This window comes from Lepidochelys olivacea, assembly GCF_965140295.1.
Source record: "Lepidochelys olivacea isolate rLepOli2 genome assembly, chromosome: 9".
Taxonomy (NCBI): Eukaryota; Metazoa; Chordata; order Testudines; family Cheloniidae; genus Lepidochelys; species Lepidochelys olivacea.
The window spans coordinates 98,850,111-98,870,135 of NC_140419.1; the positions used below are offsets into that span (position 1 = coordinate 98,850,111).

At 43.2% G+C, this 20,025-nt stretch overlaps 1 protein-coding gene across 3 annotated transcripts in view; it reads right to left on the minus strand.

Moving 5' to 3' along the window:
• LOC311526839 (uncharacterized protein) overlaps positions 1–20,025 on the minus strand; it is a 119,071-nt gene that overhangs the window by 70,605 nt on the left and 28,441 nt on the right. For all 3 annotated transcript variants that reach the window (XR_014713169.1, XM_084640305.1, XM_084640306.1), the window contains one exon: positions 18,761–18,985. Coding sequence is in view for 2 of the 3 variants with exons in the window: in XM_084640305.1 (XP_084496431.1) it covers positions 18,761–18,985 (225 nt within the window). In the remaining variant the exon portion in view is untranslated. The remainder of the gene's footprint in view (positions 1–18,760; positions 18,986–20,025) is intronic.

Genomic DNA, 20,025 nt, shown 5'->3' on the forward strand with positions numbered 1-20,025 from the left:
TGTAATAGTAACCAAATTAAGCTAAGTCTGTAGCAGCCACGTTTAAATCGATTTAATAGTGTCCACACACAGGTTTGTACCAGTTTAACTAAACCGATTTACAGAAAAATCTGTAGTTCAACTAGTGCCACATTTACATATAGACAAGGAGAAAGTGACCATACAGGACAATCCTGATTTTTCACAGGCTCTCCTATTTTCCCAGTGTTTGGGACACTTGAAATGTCCTGTTTTTTCATTTAATCAATCAAAACTTTTTTAAAAAATATATGAACAAAATATCTGTCCAGACCCTACTGTGATTGTGGGTGACATCTGCTCAGTGCTTATTAACAAGCAAACAGTACAGCGGGATGAGTGTTCAATGCAGTGATCTGTGGCTAGAGTGAAGAGAGAAGTCTAATGAGTGCAGGCACCATCAGAGCTGTTCTTTTGTACAGTAAATTAATCACACTTGTTCGGTGTTCCATGATAAATTCAGACAGACACATTGTATACTGTAAAAAATATTTATTTATTTTGCAGCAGTGCCTAGAAGTAATGGAGCCCTATTGTTCCAGGCATTGTATAAACACAGTAAGAGACAGTCTCTACTCTGAAGAATTTACAATCCAAATAGGGGGAGAAATGAAGTATTATTATCTCCATTTTACAGATAGGGAACTGAGGCACAAAGAGATGGCTAAGATTTTCAGGAGTGACTGGTGATTTTATCTGCCTTAATTGTGATGGCCCACTTTGGTGAGAATGGGCACTCAGCACCTTTTGCAAATCAGGCCTCTTCAAGGTATTATAAGCTGGGCATCCAAAATCACAAGTCGCTTTGAAATTCTTGGCCTAAATGTCTTACCCAAACCAATGACAGAGATGAGAACTGAACTGAGATTGCCTGAATCCCAGGCTAGTAGGCTAACCACAAGGCCAGCCTTCCTCTCCTGCTTCCTGAGAAATCTGCACATGTGGCTGTTGACTCAGAAGTTGACAGTAGTGACCCCAGATCACATTTTAAAAAGTGTCCTTTTGTTTGAGACGTTTTTAAAAAAAAGGTTGCTCAAAACAATCCTGTTTTTTTCTTTTAAAAATACAGTCACTTTTCCCATTAAAGGGAGTTTTATTATTTGGAAAATAAAACCCAGTGTTTTGGTGAATTGGAAATCCATCCTCTGGGATCATTTACACCGATACTTTTCTGAAACGTGCACAGGCGCCAAGGTGTTTGCTTTTGCAAGGCACTGAAGTGCACTAGACCCTCGGGAAGGCCTTTGGGAATGGATGAGTGACAGAAGGCCAGGAAAGCTATTAAGCAAAGCAACTGAAACTTTTGCAGCTGAAAATAAGTGTCTTATTACTGGCAGACTGCCCAGGGTTCTTTGTGTAGGCAGGTCTTTACACAGCCCCACACCATGTTGCAATTCTAATGGCCAAAATTAAAGAGGTGCACACTCATTTTCAACTTAAAGCTCCACTAGTATAGCAACAGTTACAGTAGATGGTTTTGCACCTTTAGAGTTCACATTTTCAAACTTTTTTCTTGACTTGAGGGCTGGAAACTTACCTTTTCTTAAAAAAAAAAAAAAAAAATCTGAGATTCTCATAACGCACATGACACCAGGAGCTGGGGCTTTAAGAAAACATCAACTATCATGAGACTAGCAATAAAATCCATGCAAATAGACAACAGTGCTGTTACTTCACATAGCAATTCTCCTGGATGAAATGTGAAAAGGTCTTCAGAGCAATGGCTAGCAAGGAGAGTTGTTGCACACAAATTTTCCTCACTAGGGGTTCCATCCTGCTGAATGTGCTGGCCTTGACCCATGCTATTATAACATAAGCAAGCATACTATGCTTCTATGAGATGAAAACTGTACAGCCAGGAAAAAATGCCAGGATACGTATCCAGGGTGAGATCCTATCCCCACTGAAGTGAATTGGAGTTTTAATACTGACTTCAACGGGGATAGAATTTCACCCTAGTGTATTTATTATCAGGAGTCAAGGAGTTTAGGACCACATTTGTCATATATATGTTTAAATACCAAAACCTTATATGGATGGAAATATTTATGTGAGCTTTTTTTTTTTTTTAAGAAAAGTCAGTGAAAGCAGTTTTTTGTTTGTATTAAAACATTGCTCGGCCTAGAGTACTAGCAATGATCACGCTCACCACTGGTCTAGTGCATGAGAACAAGAAACAGACACTGACTGGGGGTTCTCCACACAGGAAACTGTTACCAGTTACATCAGTCTAACCCCCACATGGGTACTCTTATTCTGGTAGAACCATTGCTTTTTTTAGTTTATCTGAAACCCCTTCCTGAGTCACATAAACTAAGCTGAAAAAAAGCAACACTTATACTGAAATAAGAGTGTCCACATGGGGGGGTTATACCAGTGTAAATTCACACCTAACCACTACCAGTACAATTTTCCCATAGAGGCAAACCCTGGGTTGTTTTAATTGTCCAAATGGACTGAAATGGAAAAAAGAGACAAACAGCACAGATGGATAAAAAGTGAGGTTGGTTAAGTTTACCACTGTAATAATCTATTACTTAGCAACATGGGTAAAGGACAAGTATATTACTTCTAACCTGGCAGTATCCCTTTTAAATAACTAATGTCAATATACCAATGTTATATAGTCTACCGGTATATTTTAAATGAGTATGTATATCTATGTGTGTATGTGTACACAATATGTGCTGCAGGTAGCAACGCCTGTAGTTAAGATTGCCTAACACAGGGGTGGCCAACCTGAACCTGCGAAGGAGCCGGAATTTACCAACGTACATTGCCAAAGAGCTACAGTAATACGTTAGCAGCCCCCCCATCAGCTCCCCCACAGCTCCCAGCGCCTCCCACTCACCAGCAGCCCTGCCAATCAGTGCCTCCCCATCAGCTGTTTCCTGGCATACAGGAGGCTCTGGGGGGGGGGGGGCAAGGAGCAAGGACACAGCAGGCTCTGGGGAGGGGGCGGGAAGGGGTGGCGTGGGGGCAGGGTCTGTGGCAGAGCCAGGGGGTGAGCAGTGAGCACCCCCCGGCACATTGGAAAGTTGGCGCCTGTAGCTCCAACCCCGGAGTCGGTGCCTAGACAAGGAGCCGCATCTTAACTTCTGAAGAGCCGCATGTGGCTCCGGAGCCACAGGTTGGCCACCCCTGGCCTAGCACTTTGTGGTCGTGTAATTAAAGACGGTATCATCATGCATATGCACAAGGAAACAGAATACAGGTTGCACAAGAAACCTTAAGTCAGGTGTTTTCTACCTTTTTGAGCACTTGACATTGCAACCTTAACGTTCTTAACTGCAGATTTTTTTTATTCTCTCTCTCTATATATTTGTAATTCTAGGACCCCTTGTATTCAAGCCTTAGGGTTAGGGTTTCATTGTTTCAGAAGAACTGTGTTGTACTGTCACAAAGTATTATTGCTGGTGGAAAAACAGTTTGTTATTCACTCAAGAAAAATAAATCCTTGACCCTACTCAAGACCTGTTCAGTAGTGGCGCCGTTCACTCCTTGTGAAAGTGAGTGGGTGGGAAAACAGTCTACTCTGACTTTTATCCTGGCTATGTGAACTGTGCAAAGCATACAGCCTTTCAATAGATGGGTGATAAAGCTCAGCTACTCCTCTACTTGCAGTTTGCAAGCCCCTAAAGAAGCACCAGTTGCAAACATGAAACTAGAGTCTCCCACTCACTGTTTGAGAAGGACATACCCTTTCACAGCCTCTATTTGCTTGGGGGAAACATGCTTATCTGTATTCATGATTTATTTCTTTAGATTAATGCGTCAAATTGGCTTGCTACCAAGCTCACAGTAAAGTCTCTGTTTTCATGGGACTATCCTAAACCACATGGAGTTTCGCTGCTTGTTTGTTTTCTGAAGCTGGATTTTTATCTAAATTGTAAACTATAATTTGGCTTTACTTTGCAGATGTAAGGCAGCCCACACTGTTTTGATCTGCAACCAAATATAGCCTTCTTAGAGTTCAAGGTGGACTATTAAATCAGGCCTTCTGGAGCTAGAGAAACAAAACCAGACTAGTCAAGGGAGTACATTAGGAATGTTTCTATTCATCTATGCAGGCATGTAACCAAAGCAGGAGAGACAAGGTAATAATAAACAACAACTTGAGGGAATTTGCTTTTACATGGCATTGGGAAATACAAGAGGGTCAGATCATCGATCCATTCTTTCCATAACTATGACTATACAGTAATAACATTTAAATCAAACTCCCTGAGATAATCAATGCAGAAGGTGGATGAGAATTCAAGATTTGCCTCTCCCCATTCTGCTAGGACATGTCCCTCTCGCAAGAGTTCAATATGCCACTTCAGCTACTTATTTAGGATTATACATATCAGAATGCTCTAGTACTCAGTAAAACTGCATGAAGATCATAGTGATCTTGCCTCTCTCGGTATTGCACAAAGGATACCCAAGCAATACATCTTTCCTACCATACTTGTATCTACAGTTACATCAGATTCTTATAGGTTTCAGAGTAGCAGCCGTGTTAGTCTGTATTCGCAAAAAGATGCATCCGATGAAGTGAGCTGTAGCTCACGAAAGCTTATGCTCAAATAAATTTGTTAGTCTCTAAGGTGACACAAGTCCTCCTGTTCTTTTATCAGATTCTTAGTGCTATCCATTTCAGAACGGCAACAATTTTCAACCTCATGATTGGTGCATATTGCAATGGCATGACCATTTATTGAAACAAACAAGGTGGTGATGCTGTTAGCAGAATAGTCAGAGTTACACTCAGTCATAAGGACTCGAATCCATCAGGACAAGCTACCTCAATATGGAACATTAACTAACAATTATTAATGAAAGAAATTCATTAGTGTCTTCACCTAAAAAGAGCAACATAAAGAACATTTTATTAGGTCAGATAATAGAAGACAGTAGGGAATCCAGAAAAACTAACATGAGTGCTAGCTGAATAATTAATAACAAATGATTATTAGACTAATTTCACTATTTTTTTCTGTTTGTCAATTGCCATAAGCAGATCCCTATATTCTCAAATTTGTTATTGGAAATTAAGTTTCTGCCCATATTTCTTGACCTCCAGTTCATTTGTAAGGAGTGTTTTGAGAGTATTCAGGGCTGAACATTTAAAATTCAAGCTGTTTCAACTGGACACATAAGTCATACATTTTCTTTCCTGCCAAGGATACCTCGGGAATGTTTATGCACAAATTTTCACTATTTTAGTTAAACTGGTGTAACCCTGTATTGGCACGCCCATTTCAGTTTAAACAGACTTATCTAGCTTAAACCAGTTTTAGCTTAAACCAGTTCCTAACCTACTTAAACCAACTAGAGGAAGCTTGGTTTAAACCATAACAAGAACATCCATACAGGCTTTTGCACCAGATTAAAAAAAAAAATCACATCTTTAATTGAATCAGTGCAACTCTGCATGTAGACACCTCCTTAGGCTTAGGTGTCTGGTGCAAATACTTACATTTAAGAATCTAAAATTCACTTCCATGAGTAGTCTCCAATATTCACTTAAAATTCCATGTTTTTGATAAATGGTCCTGCAAAGTCATATGCTAGAATATTTGTAGAAAAAGTGAAATTCTCTCTCTGCAGAGGATTAGCACAGGTTCTATGCACTAGTTACACTCTATTTTGGGTGGAACTTAATTGGCCTTTTGAAGGGGTGAATTTCACCTTAAGTGAACACAGTAAGGATGTGTACAGAACATTGTTAAAGACTGCCTGTTTAAAAATTGGAACATGTATTTTCAGAACATTTTTGTTCGGGTTCTGCTCAGCTCTAGCAATGGCATCTCCCCAACCCTGAACCTGCACAGTCCCATGCCAAACCTAACGCAAACCCATGTCATTGATGTTCATGGGACTGAGAGAGAGAGAAACGGTTGTTAGCTCTATGCTGCTCCTGGCCTAGGGAAAGTGAGTAATGCCTTAGCTTTCTTGAGTGCTGGCTTGTGTCGTAATATTACTGGCATTTCATGCTCACGTAAAGATCACAGTTGGACAAATAGTGGAAAATTTAATAATGAATTATTATGCAATGAAAAAAATGCCAAAATGTGCAAAGAGCATTAATCACAACAAATTATACAACCAGCTCCAATCAAGATTGGATGCTAGAGGTTTTTCTATTGAAATTCACACAATATTCCGTCTCTGTTCATTGCACATTAAGTGAGCCAAGACTTCTTTGCTGTATGGATTCCCCAATGTTTTGGAGACAGTCACTGCTCTAGTGCACCCAGAGCAGGCCTTTCTTTAAATAAGGAGGTTCACAGGAAATAAGAACACAGTTTGCATGTGTCAGCAATTTTATCTTTACTGTCAAATCCAAGCATGACTCATGCATATTCCTCACATGCCATTCTCTCCAAACTGCTCTGTTAGTTCAGTCCTTTTCCTTCATGAGAAATTTTAGATTACCATGTGTGTACTGGTAAGACTGGAGTCACACACGTTGTTTAGTTTTTGCTTACGATCAGTTACACTTTGTCTTCTTTTTTCATGCAGTGCAAAGAGGGCAAGTGTCAGTGTGTACCAGCACTGAAAGACTAGCATACCAATCTCAGTGTCCTAAGAAGGATGAACTAGTCTTCAACCTGCACTGGAGAAACTGGTAAGTATTTGCAGTGTGTATTATCTAGAGGAGGGCCCAAACCAGTGCCCTAGATCTGCATACCCTCACACTTTGGGGAAGCTTAGATCTTGATTGCATTCCCTGTCCCTAATTCCAGTTCTGAACACCCCTGAACTTTAGGGACGTTTGGACTGGATCCAAACTTTGTGACTTAGACTCATCCATAATTTTATCTAAACTCTGTAAATACAGAATGTTTTGGGGTGAAATAATCATATAGGAAATATGAGGAAAGGGTCTGATGAGCACACTGCATAGAACACATTGATTAGGGAAGCTAGAACGGCCTGCTGGTACACTAGTAGCTGAGGGGAAGTCTCCATAACTCTAAACTGCATCTGAGTCACATGAGAATATGAAGAGCTGGTCTTGTAGTTAAGGCACAGGACTCAAGAGATCTGGTTTCAATGACGATGTTACTGTGAGCAAGCCACTTAATCTCTCTGCACTTCAATTTCTCATCTGTAAAATGGGGACAATATTTCCTAACTATGGCTGTCTTTGTTGAGTTTGTATTTTGTTCAGGGCAGGGAGTCTCCCTTCCTATGTGCCTAGAATAGCAATCTCAGTTGACTAGTTAATCATCAGTGTAACAGTGCTAGAAGGAGTCATGCTAACTTTTCAATACAATTTAATTCCTGTTCTGGGATGAACACCAGTTTCACCGCAATAGACTCTAGATATCTTTCCATGGAAAAGAGAGTCAACCTGTGCGGCGCTCCTGAAAGAAAGATAACTGGGACTAGGAGGAAGCCATCAAGCACGTTTTACTTTTGACTTGCACGAGGATTTTAAACTCCTCCCCAGAGGTTGAAGGACAAGCTCACTGTGTGCAGGTCTGCTTTTATAAGCACTACTCAGCTTGAGCAAGGGAGTAGCTAAACCGCTCTCAGAGTACTTTTTTTTTTTTTTGAGACAATTCTGCAAATCATTAGTTGGGACTATTTGCGTATTTTATTTGTTCAACATTTAGGAAAGTCGGTTTTAATTGCTCAGTCGGTTTAAGATCTGTACAAACTAGGGACCCAAATAGCCTTACTCATGCAGGTAGCCTCAAGTGAGTAACGACTGCAAGATCAGGCCCTACACAGGAATCACATTACAAAAGGAGTACTACATACCTTAGTTAATAGAAACACAGCACCACTGCAGTCTACATGCAAGAACAGATTTCCTCAGTGTGAATAACCCAGTGGAAACCACAACGTATGGAATCTTTGGTTCTTGGAGAACAAGCACTGCATCAGAGAAGGAAGCTGCTGATTTCTCTTGTCTATGACACAGCATGGCTTGTGGCAAGCTATGATGGCTTGTCTGCTTCCATTCAAACATAGTATTATATATTAACACTTCATTATGACACATCTGCAGACTGAGCCGCCAATGAAAGCTGTTTTCCCATGAGTGGATACTGAAGCCCTCTCTGCATGGTGTAGGTGGGCTACACTGTAAGCACATCACTTCTGACCAGCAGCGCAATAAGCCTGACTTGTTACCTCTTTCACTTCAAGTTCAAAGGCATAGACTGGAATTGTGTTAGGAGGGGATTATTTGTTCAGCCCAATAGGGCCTTTAGCGCTGCACAGAACGAGGAGAGACAGGCCCTGTTCTCAAGAAGATGACAACCGATCCAAAGAGCCAGCCAACATCACTCCAGTTTGACGCTGATGTAACTCCCCTGAAATGCTTTACAGTCAGAGAAATACAACAAATTCACTAAAACATACAGATCATTTTCCTAACACACACACACGGTACAGAAAATGTTACTGACTCCTTTGCAAAGCACTTTGAGATCCGTGGATGAAAAGTGCTATATAAAAGCTTTCATTATTATTAGTGTATATGATGTAGGAGGAGTAGGGTAGAAAAGGCTTTATTTGCACTCATTTTGGATGACCTGCATCACTTTCTCATGGCTTGTGAATAAGTAGCCATGATAAATGTATGCTAGCAAAACAGTTATATACTAAAAAGAAAAGGAGTACTTGTGGCACCTTAGAGACTAACAAATTTATTTGAGGATAAGCTTTCGTGAGCTACAGCATCCGATGAAGTGAGCTGTAGCTCACAAAAGCTTATGCTCAAATAAATTTGTTAGTCTCTAAGGTGCCACAAGTACTCCTTTTCTTTTTGCGAATACAGATTAATACGGCTGCTACTCTGAAACCTGGAGTTATATACTACATCATCTTATATTCCATTTTACACACACAGACACACACACCTTTTTCACTCAGACATTAACAAATCACAAAAAACAGCTGACTCACTGTGGGTCTGAACTGCAGGTCTTATGCAGGCAAAAGTCCCTTTGAAGTAAATGGGGCATTAGCCAGCATATGGACTGTAGGATTGGGTCCCATATTTATAAGTAGCTACTTCTGTTGGATGTTTTGTGCTCTCGTGCTCCCTCTTGTGCTCTCATGGTTTATTACCATACTGCAGCCAGCCATCATGGATCTCAGAAGGCTACATATTTCTGCTGAACTCATCTGTGATGCAATTGCATTCACAAATGGCGTAGTCAAAAAACAAGAAGTTAATTTCAAAGCTATTAGAGAATGCAGAAGAAAATATGAATATCTGCGAAACAGGAAAAAGACAGAGGGGCATATCCCGGCTTCAGTGGGTGTTTCACCTAACAACTGCAGGATTAGGCCCTAAATCAACAGGGAAGGGTTTCTATTTCCAATCATCTTGAAGGGCTAAAAAGTGAGCTAAAAAAATTAAAACTGGCGACGTCCCAGGAAGAAGTGTAAGTATGAAAATTAAACAAACCTCAAAATATTGGCTGGAGAATATTTGCATAAAATTAAATAGCCTAGGGACACAAACAGGACACTGGTTACTTATTGACTAGTAACATTTCAAGCCCAAATGTGCACCGCCTCCACCTTGTGTTGTCACCTTGTGTTGTCATATGCAAAGGGAGGTAATATGCTGCTGTGTTAGCATGGAAGTGCTTTGCACAGGTATAAGGGACGCTATAAAGGCACTCGAGTGGAGAATCAGGCCCTTTGTATGTAAAAGTAACAAAGGCCCAAATTTTGTTCAACCCCCAGTGAAGTCAATAGGAGCTAACAGAATTTGGGCCCAAGAATTTGAATACAAGATCTAATTTGAAGGAGCACAGATTGTGCTCCCTATTCTGCACCTTTTCATTTTGTCCATGCTGATGAAGTCACTTGCTGATAAAGTCCTGCTGCTTTTTGTTTTTAAATATTGACCAGTTTTAGCTGTGAGTCTAAAAAAAAAAAAAAAAAAGAGCTACTTCACTGTTAACTAGTGACTGACCTCTGGGGAGTTCCACTCTCCGTTCAGCAACGGACAGCTGCCAAGATGCCTCCTCGAATGACCAAGGTAAAGCGCTTTTATTGCCGGAGTTCCCTTGCCTCAGCCGAGCATTCAGGGAGGGGTGAGTTGGAAATGGAGATTGATCTCACGGCTAATTCTCCCAGGCTAACGTGCTGTTGAAAAATGCTTCTGTTCATTTTCCATTGTGCTGTCAGGGTCTGACTCTCCAGCTCCTCCGGGTGCTGCCATTCAGATGTCTAAGCGGTCCCAGAGCAGACATATGAAGACTGTTTGACAGGACTGATTGGCTGACAACACACCCACCGTTAGCAAGGCGGTAAAAATAATACCTGTGTGTTTCCTCCACACACACACTCATTCTTCCCCCAAACTGGCAACAAGCCTAACTAGGGGTCTGGCTGACACAAAATGCTGTTGTTCTAAACTCATCTGCTGCTAGCTTGTGCTCTGAGCCCAGCCCTATAGTAATGACGAAGTGCAGAGGGACCAGGAGGCAGGTGGTAGTGGGGGAAATAATTTATTAGACCCATTTTGCAGTGTGCTCCCCATCCGGCATGGCCAGGCACGACTGCTTCCTCCCTCCCCTCCCTGCCCAGACACGTGGAGCATCATGGGCCCAGACCCAGCACTCCCCTAAACACCAGTGACTGTAAGTATGGCTGCTACTTATGCAGGCTATATGAAGTGGAGGGCAGTCTGCACCCTCCTGTGCTGCTGCAGAAGGGCAGGGCACAATCCAGCCGCTCAAGAGACAGAAATATTTACTTCCATAAGGCACTGGAGCAGGGCCCCCCCAGCTGGGATATGTCAGCGTGGTAGGGTGACCAGACAGCAAGTGTGAAAAATCGGAACAGGGGATGAGGGGTAATAGGAGCCTATATAAAAAAAGGCCCAACAAGCAGGACTGTCCCTACAAAATCGGGACATCTGGTCACCCTACAGCGTGGGGCTGTGGAAGCCAGCGGACCTAGGTCAATTTATGCCAGCTGGCCCCAGGGGTCCCAAGTCACCATGAGTAGCTGTAAATACACATTTCCCCTCATTCTGACAGTATTCCCACTTGTCAAGAAAAGGGTTTACATTCTCCCGCCCCAAGAAAATAAAGCCCCCATCACAACCTCTCAAATGTGCAATGAGAACCACACCAGAAATGGTTTCAGATTTTCTTAAAAAAAAAAAAAAAAAAAGCCAAGAAAGGACCTGATCCCACAAACTCCCCCACAAATAAGCAACCCTTACTCCGGTGAGGAGTTCCAGAGAAACCAATGTACACCATCAATAGGCTACTCAAGGGCCTGAGCTAAGGCCCCTAGAGTCTGTGTAAAAACTCCCACTGGTTTCGGACCAAGCCTCTAGGGAGTAAGGACTATGTGGGTTTGCAGCACTGGGCCCAACAAGATTACTGCTTCTCACTGTTAGCCTAATCACATGCCCATTGAAATGAACAGGAGTCCTGACACTGACCGCTGGGTGTAGGGTCTGGCCCTACGAAGTTAAGACAGAGATTTCCAATTTGCAACGTTTCTGAGTAGCAGCACTGGCCTGAGCAGTTGCTATTAATGGTGGCTGCACATGCTTGTGCTTAAGGATTCATCCTTCTACCCACATGCATTCCATTTTCAAGCTGTTTTTCAGAGCATACGGTTTATCTTTCAAACAAGTGCGGCATGCTCCGAAAATAACTAAATTCAATGGTTCAACTGCACAACAAAGCCTGCTCTTCCTGTGCACTCATGGCTACCTGCCCACTGCACTCCCAGGGGTGGAGAGGCAGAGACTGCCAAAAAGGAGGTAAGTAACTCCAGTTTGTCAACTGCAAGTGCTGGAACAAGAAAAATAGAAGGCTTTTGAGAAGTTACAAACTCAGCTGACGTCTCTGCAGACGTGGGCTTTTTATTACATTTCCCAAGACAAGCCCCATTAGAATGAAGGCACGTAAAACACTGACTTCTAACTCCTCCCAACCCTCCCTACCAAAACAGAGACAGAAAGTGATCTATACGGCCTGATTTTCATTATTAGTAACATTCATTTCATGTTTCAGAAGGGCAACCGTGTTACTCTGTATCAGCAAAAACAACAAGGAGTCCTTGTGGCACCTTAAAGACTAACAAATTTATTTGGGCATAAGCTTTCGTGGGCTGCAACCCACTTGCATCTGATGAAGTGGGTTTTAGCCCACGAAAGCTTATGCCCAAATAAATTGGTTAGTCTCTAAGGCGCCACAAAGACTCCTCATTGTTTTTTCATTCATTTCATGGTAGCATTCAAAGGCCCCAAGCAAGACTTCTGGGTGCTGTACAAACCCAGATAAAAGACAGTCCCTGTCCCCAAGGTCTTACAGTCTAAATGACTCAAAACAGAGCCCAGGTGGGGGACGGGGATAGAACACACAAGCAAACGCAGAGGGAGGCGGAACTGGAACAGCTTGGAGAATTACGTAGTGTGTTACTGGTGTTTTGGGTTTTAATGGAGGTTAGGAGTAAAGCGATGGAAGGCAGGCATAGGGGAGTTAGAAACGAGGAAGGGAAGGGAGTAGCCATAGCTCACCACCTGCCTAGCTTTGGGCAGCAGGCAGCGTTTTGTAGGTGTCGTGACAAAGGTGGGCCTTAAGGAGGGATCTGGAAGCTCAGTGCTGCCTACCCCAAGTGCTTCAGAATGGAGCCAGGACCCCCAAACTCAGTTTTAAAAATAATAAATGTTTGGCTCATTTGATTTGCCTCCTGCTTTGTGCCCCTTTAGGGTACACGTGGGTGATGTGTTCAAGCTTTTCTCCTCAACCATGAAAGCCAGAACCCTTTCTTAAAAGGAAAGCTGAGATTCTCATCTATTCAGGGGCTTTATTTAAAAAAAATAAAATAGCCAAATATCGGCAGGCCTGTGATAAAAGCGAAAGAACTGGCAACACTGCTTTTCTAGTTTTACCAGGGAATTTTTCCCATGCACAAGGGAAGGCAAAGGACACAGCATGGAGGTGTTCATGGGTGAAGCTGACAGGGGAGGGCGTAGAGGCTGCTGGAGCAAAGTTGGGGTTGATGTTGTGCGGGGTTCCTGGAACACCTAGGTAGGGCAGGGCTAACTTGCGTGAAGGGCCTTAAAGGTACAGCCAAGAAGCTTGTGTGTGATGCAGAGGTAAAAGGGGAGCCGTTGCAGGGACTCGGAGAGGGGGCCGGTGTGGTCGGAACTGCGAGCCAGGAATATGAGCTTTGCAGCAACATTTGGAAAAGACGTGAGGGGACCAGGCTGCAATAGTCAATGCCAGAAAGGAGGAGATGGCAGTAGTCAAGATGTAAAACAGTGAGGGCCTGGAGGAGAGTTTTAGCTATGTGGCCAGAGAGGAAAGGCCAGGCCTCAGAGATGTCGCACTAGAAAACAAAAAACACTGCCTGGGTGTCTGGACCTAGAGATGTCACTTCGGTTCTAGGCCGAGTGACTGGGAAGATGGTTGTGTTGACCACAGTGACAGAGAAATGGGGCAGAGGGCAGGCCGTTGGGGGGAAAAGCTCCAAAGTGCAGTTTTGGCCATGTTGAATTTGAGATGCTGCCTGGACATTCAATCAGAAAGACAGGCTGAGATGATGGATTGCCTGGAGGAAGGGAACCCACAAGGGGTTAATGGAAATAAATCTGCCAAACTGGATATTTAAAGTTGGTAATGTTTTTAAATGGTCTGATCCAGAAATAGTTTTGAGGTTAAGTTCCCTTCTCCAGCCCCATTCCCAGGGAATAGGCATATCCACTAGAAGAATGTATTTCAGGATCTGTGACTGACAAGCGAGAGTGAGAAATCAATGATAGTGGTAAAGAGGCAAGATAAGGGCTGGCTGTCACTCTGTTACCCAGTTATCTGCCAGAGAACTGCAGCTCACTCTAGTTGTTGCCACTACCATGAAAGATTAGCTCAGAGCTGTCACAGTAGAAATTCAGGATGTGTTAACATTTCAGCAATAGATCTTCAAATGCAGTGAGACAGAAAAGATATTTAGCAGCTAAGGGAAAATCAACGACGGCTTCTGAGTGTGGGTCCTTAACCTTCCTTTGTTTAAAGATGAAAAAATACTAAAATGTAAGAATACAGGTTAAGGCCATAAAAAAAACACCCATACTTTTTGAGGCAGGGACGGTCTCTCTCTGTGTTTATACAGCACCTGGCACAATGGGACTCCAAACTCAGTCAGGGCTTCTAGATGCTATTGTAACACAAGCAACAACAACAACTGAAAATAAAGACCTTGGCACTGACTAGGCAGTGGCTGCTTCTGAGTAACTCCCTTTGGTTGGAGTTGCTGATATACAGCCCCCCACCACACCACTGCTCTGCCCCGCCCAGCATCTTGTCATTTACAGTCATGCAAAATGGGCCAGTTCATGTTGTTCACACCAGGGGGGCTGTTATTTAATTAGAACTGGACTAAACTCAGCAAGGCTTATGCAAAACTGCTCTGGTTTTGATTCATATGGATTCCTATCTTAGTTCATGCTATGGAATTTTTACAGATGGTTTGGGGTTCACATCATGCAAGTATGCCCTGCACAGAATGACTCCCAGTGAAGTCAACAATGAGGATTGCACGTGCAGAGAGTTTGGAGAATCAGGCCCTTTTTAAACTATACTGATTTATAGCAGGGAGGCATAGAAAGGCAAATTAGGAAAAGGTTCCTTTGCCATGACTGGACAGCTGGTCTGTCAGTATCATGTGAGCTAAATGGTACTGTACAGGGCAACCGTACAGGGGTTAGTTCATGTCAACCAGCCTCTCTGTTAAAACTAGAAAGTTCAAAGTTCTTCCCTTTGAAACTGTGATTGGTTTCTCTGCACCATAATGCAATTGCCATTAAAATAATGCCATTTGCATTCTAAGTCTTCATGAACTGTATTTATTTTGGCTCAACTTTTGGTTGATTATGTCTGCTCTTGTGGCTCATTGGCACATGCGGCTACATTTCTTTTAGCAACCAAGACTGGAGTTGCATCTGTCCTGAAAGGGATCCTAGCTCTCATGTATTTGGCTAATTGTTGTTTGTCTAGAAGATGAAACATGACATCTGAACTATGTTGAAGGGGGTCTTTACCAATTATAAGAGCCAAGACAGCAACCAAAACAACAGTGATGTTTCAATAGATTTCAGTTTCAGGTTAGAAATATAAAACTAGTTTTATAAAACCTGGACAAAAACGTTATTTGCTTAAGAAGATTGCTTCCCATAGCAGACTTTTAGAGCCTGATTTTCAGGGCTGGACCCCTGGGTTCTCTGGCATTATTTTGCAGCTGTAAATACATATATTTTTTAAATAATTTAGTTTTCTCCTAAATTATCTTTTTTCAGCATCATCAATAGCACAATAGTAATGAACCGCTTTCACTTTTCCGTTTTTTTAAATGAGGACCTCAGATAGTGCAAGAAACCACAATGGCTGAAATAACTGAAAGTGTAAAAGAAACAGGGCACTGATGGTAGAAGTTTTCCAGTTAAAGGCTTATAAACTGAAACAATATACACTTTTTACATCCTTTAAAATAACCCCATTATCTCTTAGGGAGGTACACCTCAGTTTCATTCCTCCAAGAAGCAACGTAGAAGTAAGTAAGTACTTATTCCTAAATCAGCAATCAGACTGATTGCTATACTATACTATATACAGCTATACTTTCCTTTGTTTTATGTTCTTTGGACCTACATTTTCCTGCTGCTTTTTGTGGTAAGATCACAGGGAAAAAATATTATATATTATGACGATATTGCTGTATATTGAGTTGAGAGAAAGAAACAAATAACTTTTGGGGTGGGAGTGGGGATTCTGCAATGATTTTCTTTCTCCAAAACTTGCCAAAACCAGATGTAGAAATGCTTCTTTCTCTCCCCCACTCCATCCCTATCTCCCAGTCCTGTGCAAAGTGTCTCTTCGTGGATCAGAGAAAAGGGAAAGGTAGAAACCCTGTCTGGTTTCAATGAAACTCATAATGGATTTCTCAATTCATAGTATCATTTACTAACATCATGAAACTAATTAGGGCTTTTCCTTTTGCCTCTTTAGAGTTAGGTATTTCCCCCATGAAGCTAAAATCTCTTTCTTTCCTGTAAAGAAATGCAGATCCTTTTCCCAGAATCAATGTTTCATTAACTATTTTTTATTAAAATGTTTTTATTAGGAAGTGGTCATAGCACTCTTGCAAAAAAAGCCAGCCACTTTGGTAGGCTAGCTGGCAGGCACTGTATGTCATAAATTGCATAATCAGACGGCAAAGTTATTCCATACAAAATAAAAGGGGGTTATTTTGTGTCAGTAATAATCTTTGTCACTTAGCACATACATAGTGCTATTTGTCTGTAACTTTCAAAGTGCTTCCACCTTGCCGGCATATTCTTAAACAGCCAAGAACCTTTTGGAATAGAAAATAAAGGCTTCTGCTAGAAGGAGTACTCAGTTTCCTGTAAGCTATGAATGCCTGTAATAGCCTACTGTAGCCAAACCAAAACCAGGCTTGGGATTCAACAGCTCCGCATGCGTGTGAGTGTGTGACAGAGCAAAACAACACGAGGGTGTGCACAAATGTATGCTTTCAGTTCTGTCTCATAGCAATAGAATCAGATCATTCTTGTACAGAGTTGCAAGTTATAGGTCATTAAATGCTTGTGACTTGGACTATGTGCCCACGTGGGAAGTAAGAGGGAATAGTGCATCTCCTACTCCTTCACTTCTGCATGGGCTGCCTGGACCTTGCTATGCACCTACATACTTCCCAAGCCCCACACCTCAAGCAGGAGGGGTAAGTGGTCTTAATCTTAGCTCCACCCTTCCACCACACTGGCCAGTACGGCTGAGCCACTGTAGGGGGTGCCATAATTTGCTGCTGTTATTTATCCTCCTCCTCTACGTTATTCCTCTTGCTTGGAACAAACTATCCTTTGTAAGGTGAAAAACTACTAAAGGACGCAAAACTGACTTGAGTTTTGGCATGCTGACTTTATAAGGCCAGATCCCACTCTACTGAAGTCAGAGGAACTTTTGTCACTCACTTGGGTGCAGGATTGGGCCCATATCATTGCTCACTTAACTAGCAACCCGTGTGTGTGAGTCATTTGTACAAGTGGCAGTGAAGTTCAATTATTACAACTGAGCACTGCAGGGCTGAGGGAAGCCACTGGATGTTTTTGACAACATTCTTCATGAATCTGGTTCTTGCACATTTCTGAGTCCTTCAAATTTCACTCTCTCCCCGTCCCCCCCAGTGAAATTTCAAGAGCTCACACATCTTTTGGAACTCGCAAAATCCACTTCTATAGCACCCTGCAACATCGGACACTGGAAATCTTATGCACAACAGGAATGCTGTGGAAATGATCTCCCACAATGTGTGGGTTGAGAAGACAGGCAGCAATAGAGCAACACACAGTCAGCCACACACACAAGCGATTATAACACCATCACCTGCACCGTACACATAGACACAGGGAGGGAAACAGCCAGGGGAATATACATTCAGGTGCCACCTCTAGAAGTAGCAAGGATTTGTACAGGCCCTTAAATCCCTCACAGCATGATCCGGCCAGGGCAGAGGGCCAGCCTGAGGCATCTGCAGCTGTAAAGGCGGGAAAGGAGGGGCAGCAGCTAGCAAATCTTTCCAGCAAGGGTATGTCTATACTTACTGCAGCATGTAGAGTACCGACACCGCATGTCCAGCTAGCACGGGTATAAACAGCGGTGTAGATAGTGAGCCATGGCTTACACACGTAGACTAGAGTGCCCAACGTGTGTACCCTACATGGCTCTCTACAGGACCAACTGGTGCCTTCCACGTCTACACTGCTGTTTTTAGCGGTGTACAGTCCTTCCCCACACAGTGAAAGATGCTTGTAACAGGGAAAGAAAAGCCACCTGCAGCTCCCTGCTGCCTCCGTGTTGCTGAAGCCTGTTACTGCAGCACGTAGCTACACGCCGCAGCGACAAGTGTGAACAGTACCCGCCTTCCTCTGCGGCGCGTAGCTACCCGTATAGCGCCTGTACTCCACATGCTGCTGCAAGTGCAGACACAGCCCAAACAGGAGCAGGCAGTGGCCTCTATGAGGTCACGGTGACTTCCGGGCTGCTACGCTGGAGGATTGTGAACGGGCCAGGGAAGACTGGGAGCTCCAGTTGCTCAGTGGGAGACAGGCCCATCCTGCTGCTGTGCAGACAGAGGGTGAAACCCTGCCGCTAAAATCCATGGCAGGCCTCTGCTTCTCAGCCAGTAGCTGGCTCCCCCTAAGCCCTGCCACTTCGAAATCCCCCATGACTTTAAACTGGGATTTGGACAGTGCATAAAGTGGCCAGAAAAAAGTGTGAGGGGACTGAGTGGGGGGAGGGAAACTACCATCATCTGATAGCAGCAGCTTTGGTAAGACAGTGCATAAAGCGTGACCCTCAGCAACCTGGCTCGAGTTTTCTTTTCTTTTTGCTGGGTCTGCAAGCCCTTACGGCTCCCCTCTCTAAGCCGTGGGGTGGGAGGCAGCCCAGAAGAAGGTCTGCAGCTGAGGGGCCGCTGTTGCAGACTGGCAGTGGATAACCACTGCCTGCCTGATGTGTCACTGAGCCCTACACCCTGGTGGACACACCCACTGCGATGGGAGTTAAATCGTTGCAGCCGGCTGCCCTGCACAGGGTGACTGTGTTAAACTGGCCTCAGCAGGGCCCAAAGGACCACAGCATGGCTGCAGCTCCAAACTTACGCAGGACACCACTCGGTCACGTAGCAATTGGCCCCACATGCCACCCCCACCCCCTCAACCTGCCCCACCACCCCCTACCTGGTAGCAGGTTCTCACAGCGAAGGGGTGGTGCCTCTGGTATGTTCGGTAGCTGGGCTCTTCCTTGTCCATGGCGTTCAGGTACCACCAGACGTGGTGGTCCCTGATCCCCGCAGATGCTGCCTTGTCCTCAGGAGAGGGTAGACATGAAACGAGTCCCTCTTCCCCTCCGTGCCACAGGGGGCAGCACAGAGCCATTCCCTCCTGCTGCCCCTGAGGGCTTTCCTGATGGGCAGAGAGACATCACACAAAATGGGGCCGCTGCCTCTGAGGGGGAATCCAAAATGGCTTCTGCCTGCCCTGCTGACCCCATACAAGAAGTTTAGCCCGGAAGGGAGCCAATCACAACCAAACACCCCACCCAGCATGGAATCCCCAAAAGTAAAAACTGCCCCAGATTTAAAAGTAAATTTCATATAAACCATTCAAACATTTTTGCGGTCAGGGGCAGAGCATAATTTTTTTAAACAAACAAACAAACAAACAAACAACTTCCTGAGCGATTTAATTACAAAATTTAGAATGTTCATTACATTGCTCCGATTTCATGTATGTTTTGCAAAATGAAAAAGAGAGAAATTTTTATGGGGGGGGGGGAAACCCCACACAAAATGAAACTTTGCTTTAAATATTTCACTCAGCTCTCATATTCAGACATTTGTAGTTAACAGTTCAGGAAACCTGGGCAAGATCTCCTTGTTAAGGGACAAAGCTGCATTTACAATTATTTCGCTACATTTTTGTGCTATTTATCAGCATTATTTCTTATTGGTATTACAGCATCCAGATCAGGGCCCTGCTGTGCCAGGTGCTGTAGATATATATAGTAAGAGACAGTCCCTGTCTAGAAGAGCTCACAGTCTAAATCAACTAATGGTGAAAGAAAGGAATTATTATTCCCAGTTTATAGAAAGGGAACTGAACCACATCAAGGTTAAATTATTTGCTAAATGTCACAGCGGGAGTTTGCATCAGAACCAGGAACTGAATTAATATTTCCTGAGTGCCAGTTTAATCCTGGAGCCATAAGACCAACTCTCTTCCCTAGGAGATTAATATATGTATTAGCTATATAGTATCAATTTCTGGTGTTCATTTCAAAACTAGCATTTTTACTATCCAGATTCCCCTAACAACAGAACAATATTTCAGGTATATTATTTTCAAACTAGTCTGATCTATTGAATCACTGTGACATTTCCTTTCTTCCCTGCATTTTGTTGTAAAGTGGCAAATTGTAATGTTGAAGTGAGTATTTCACGTAC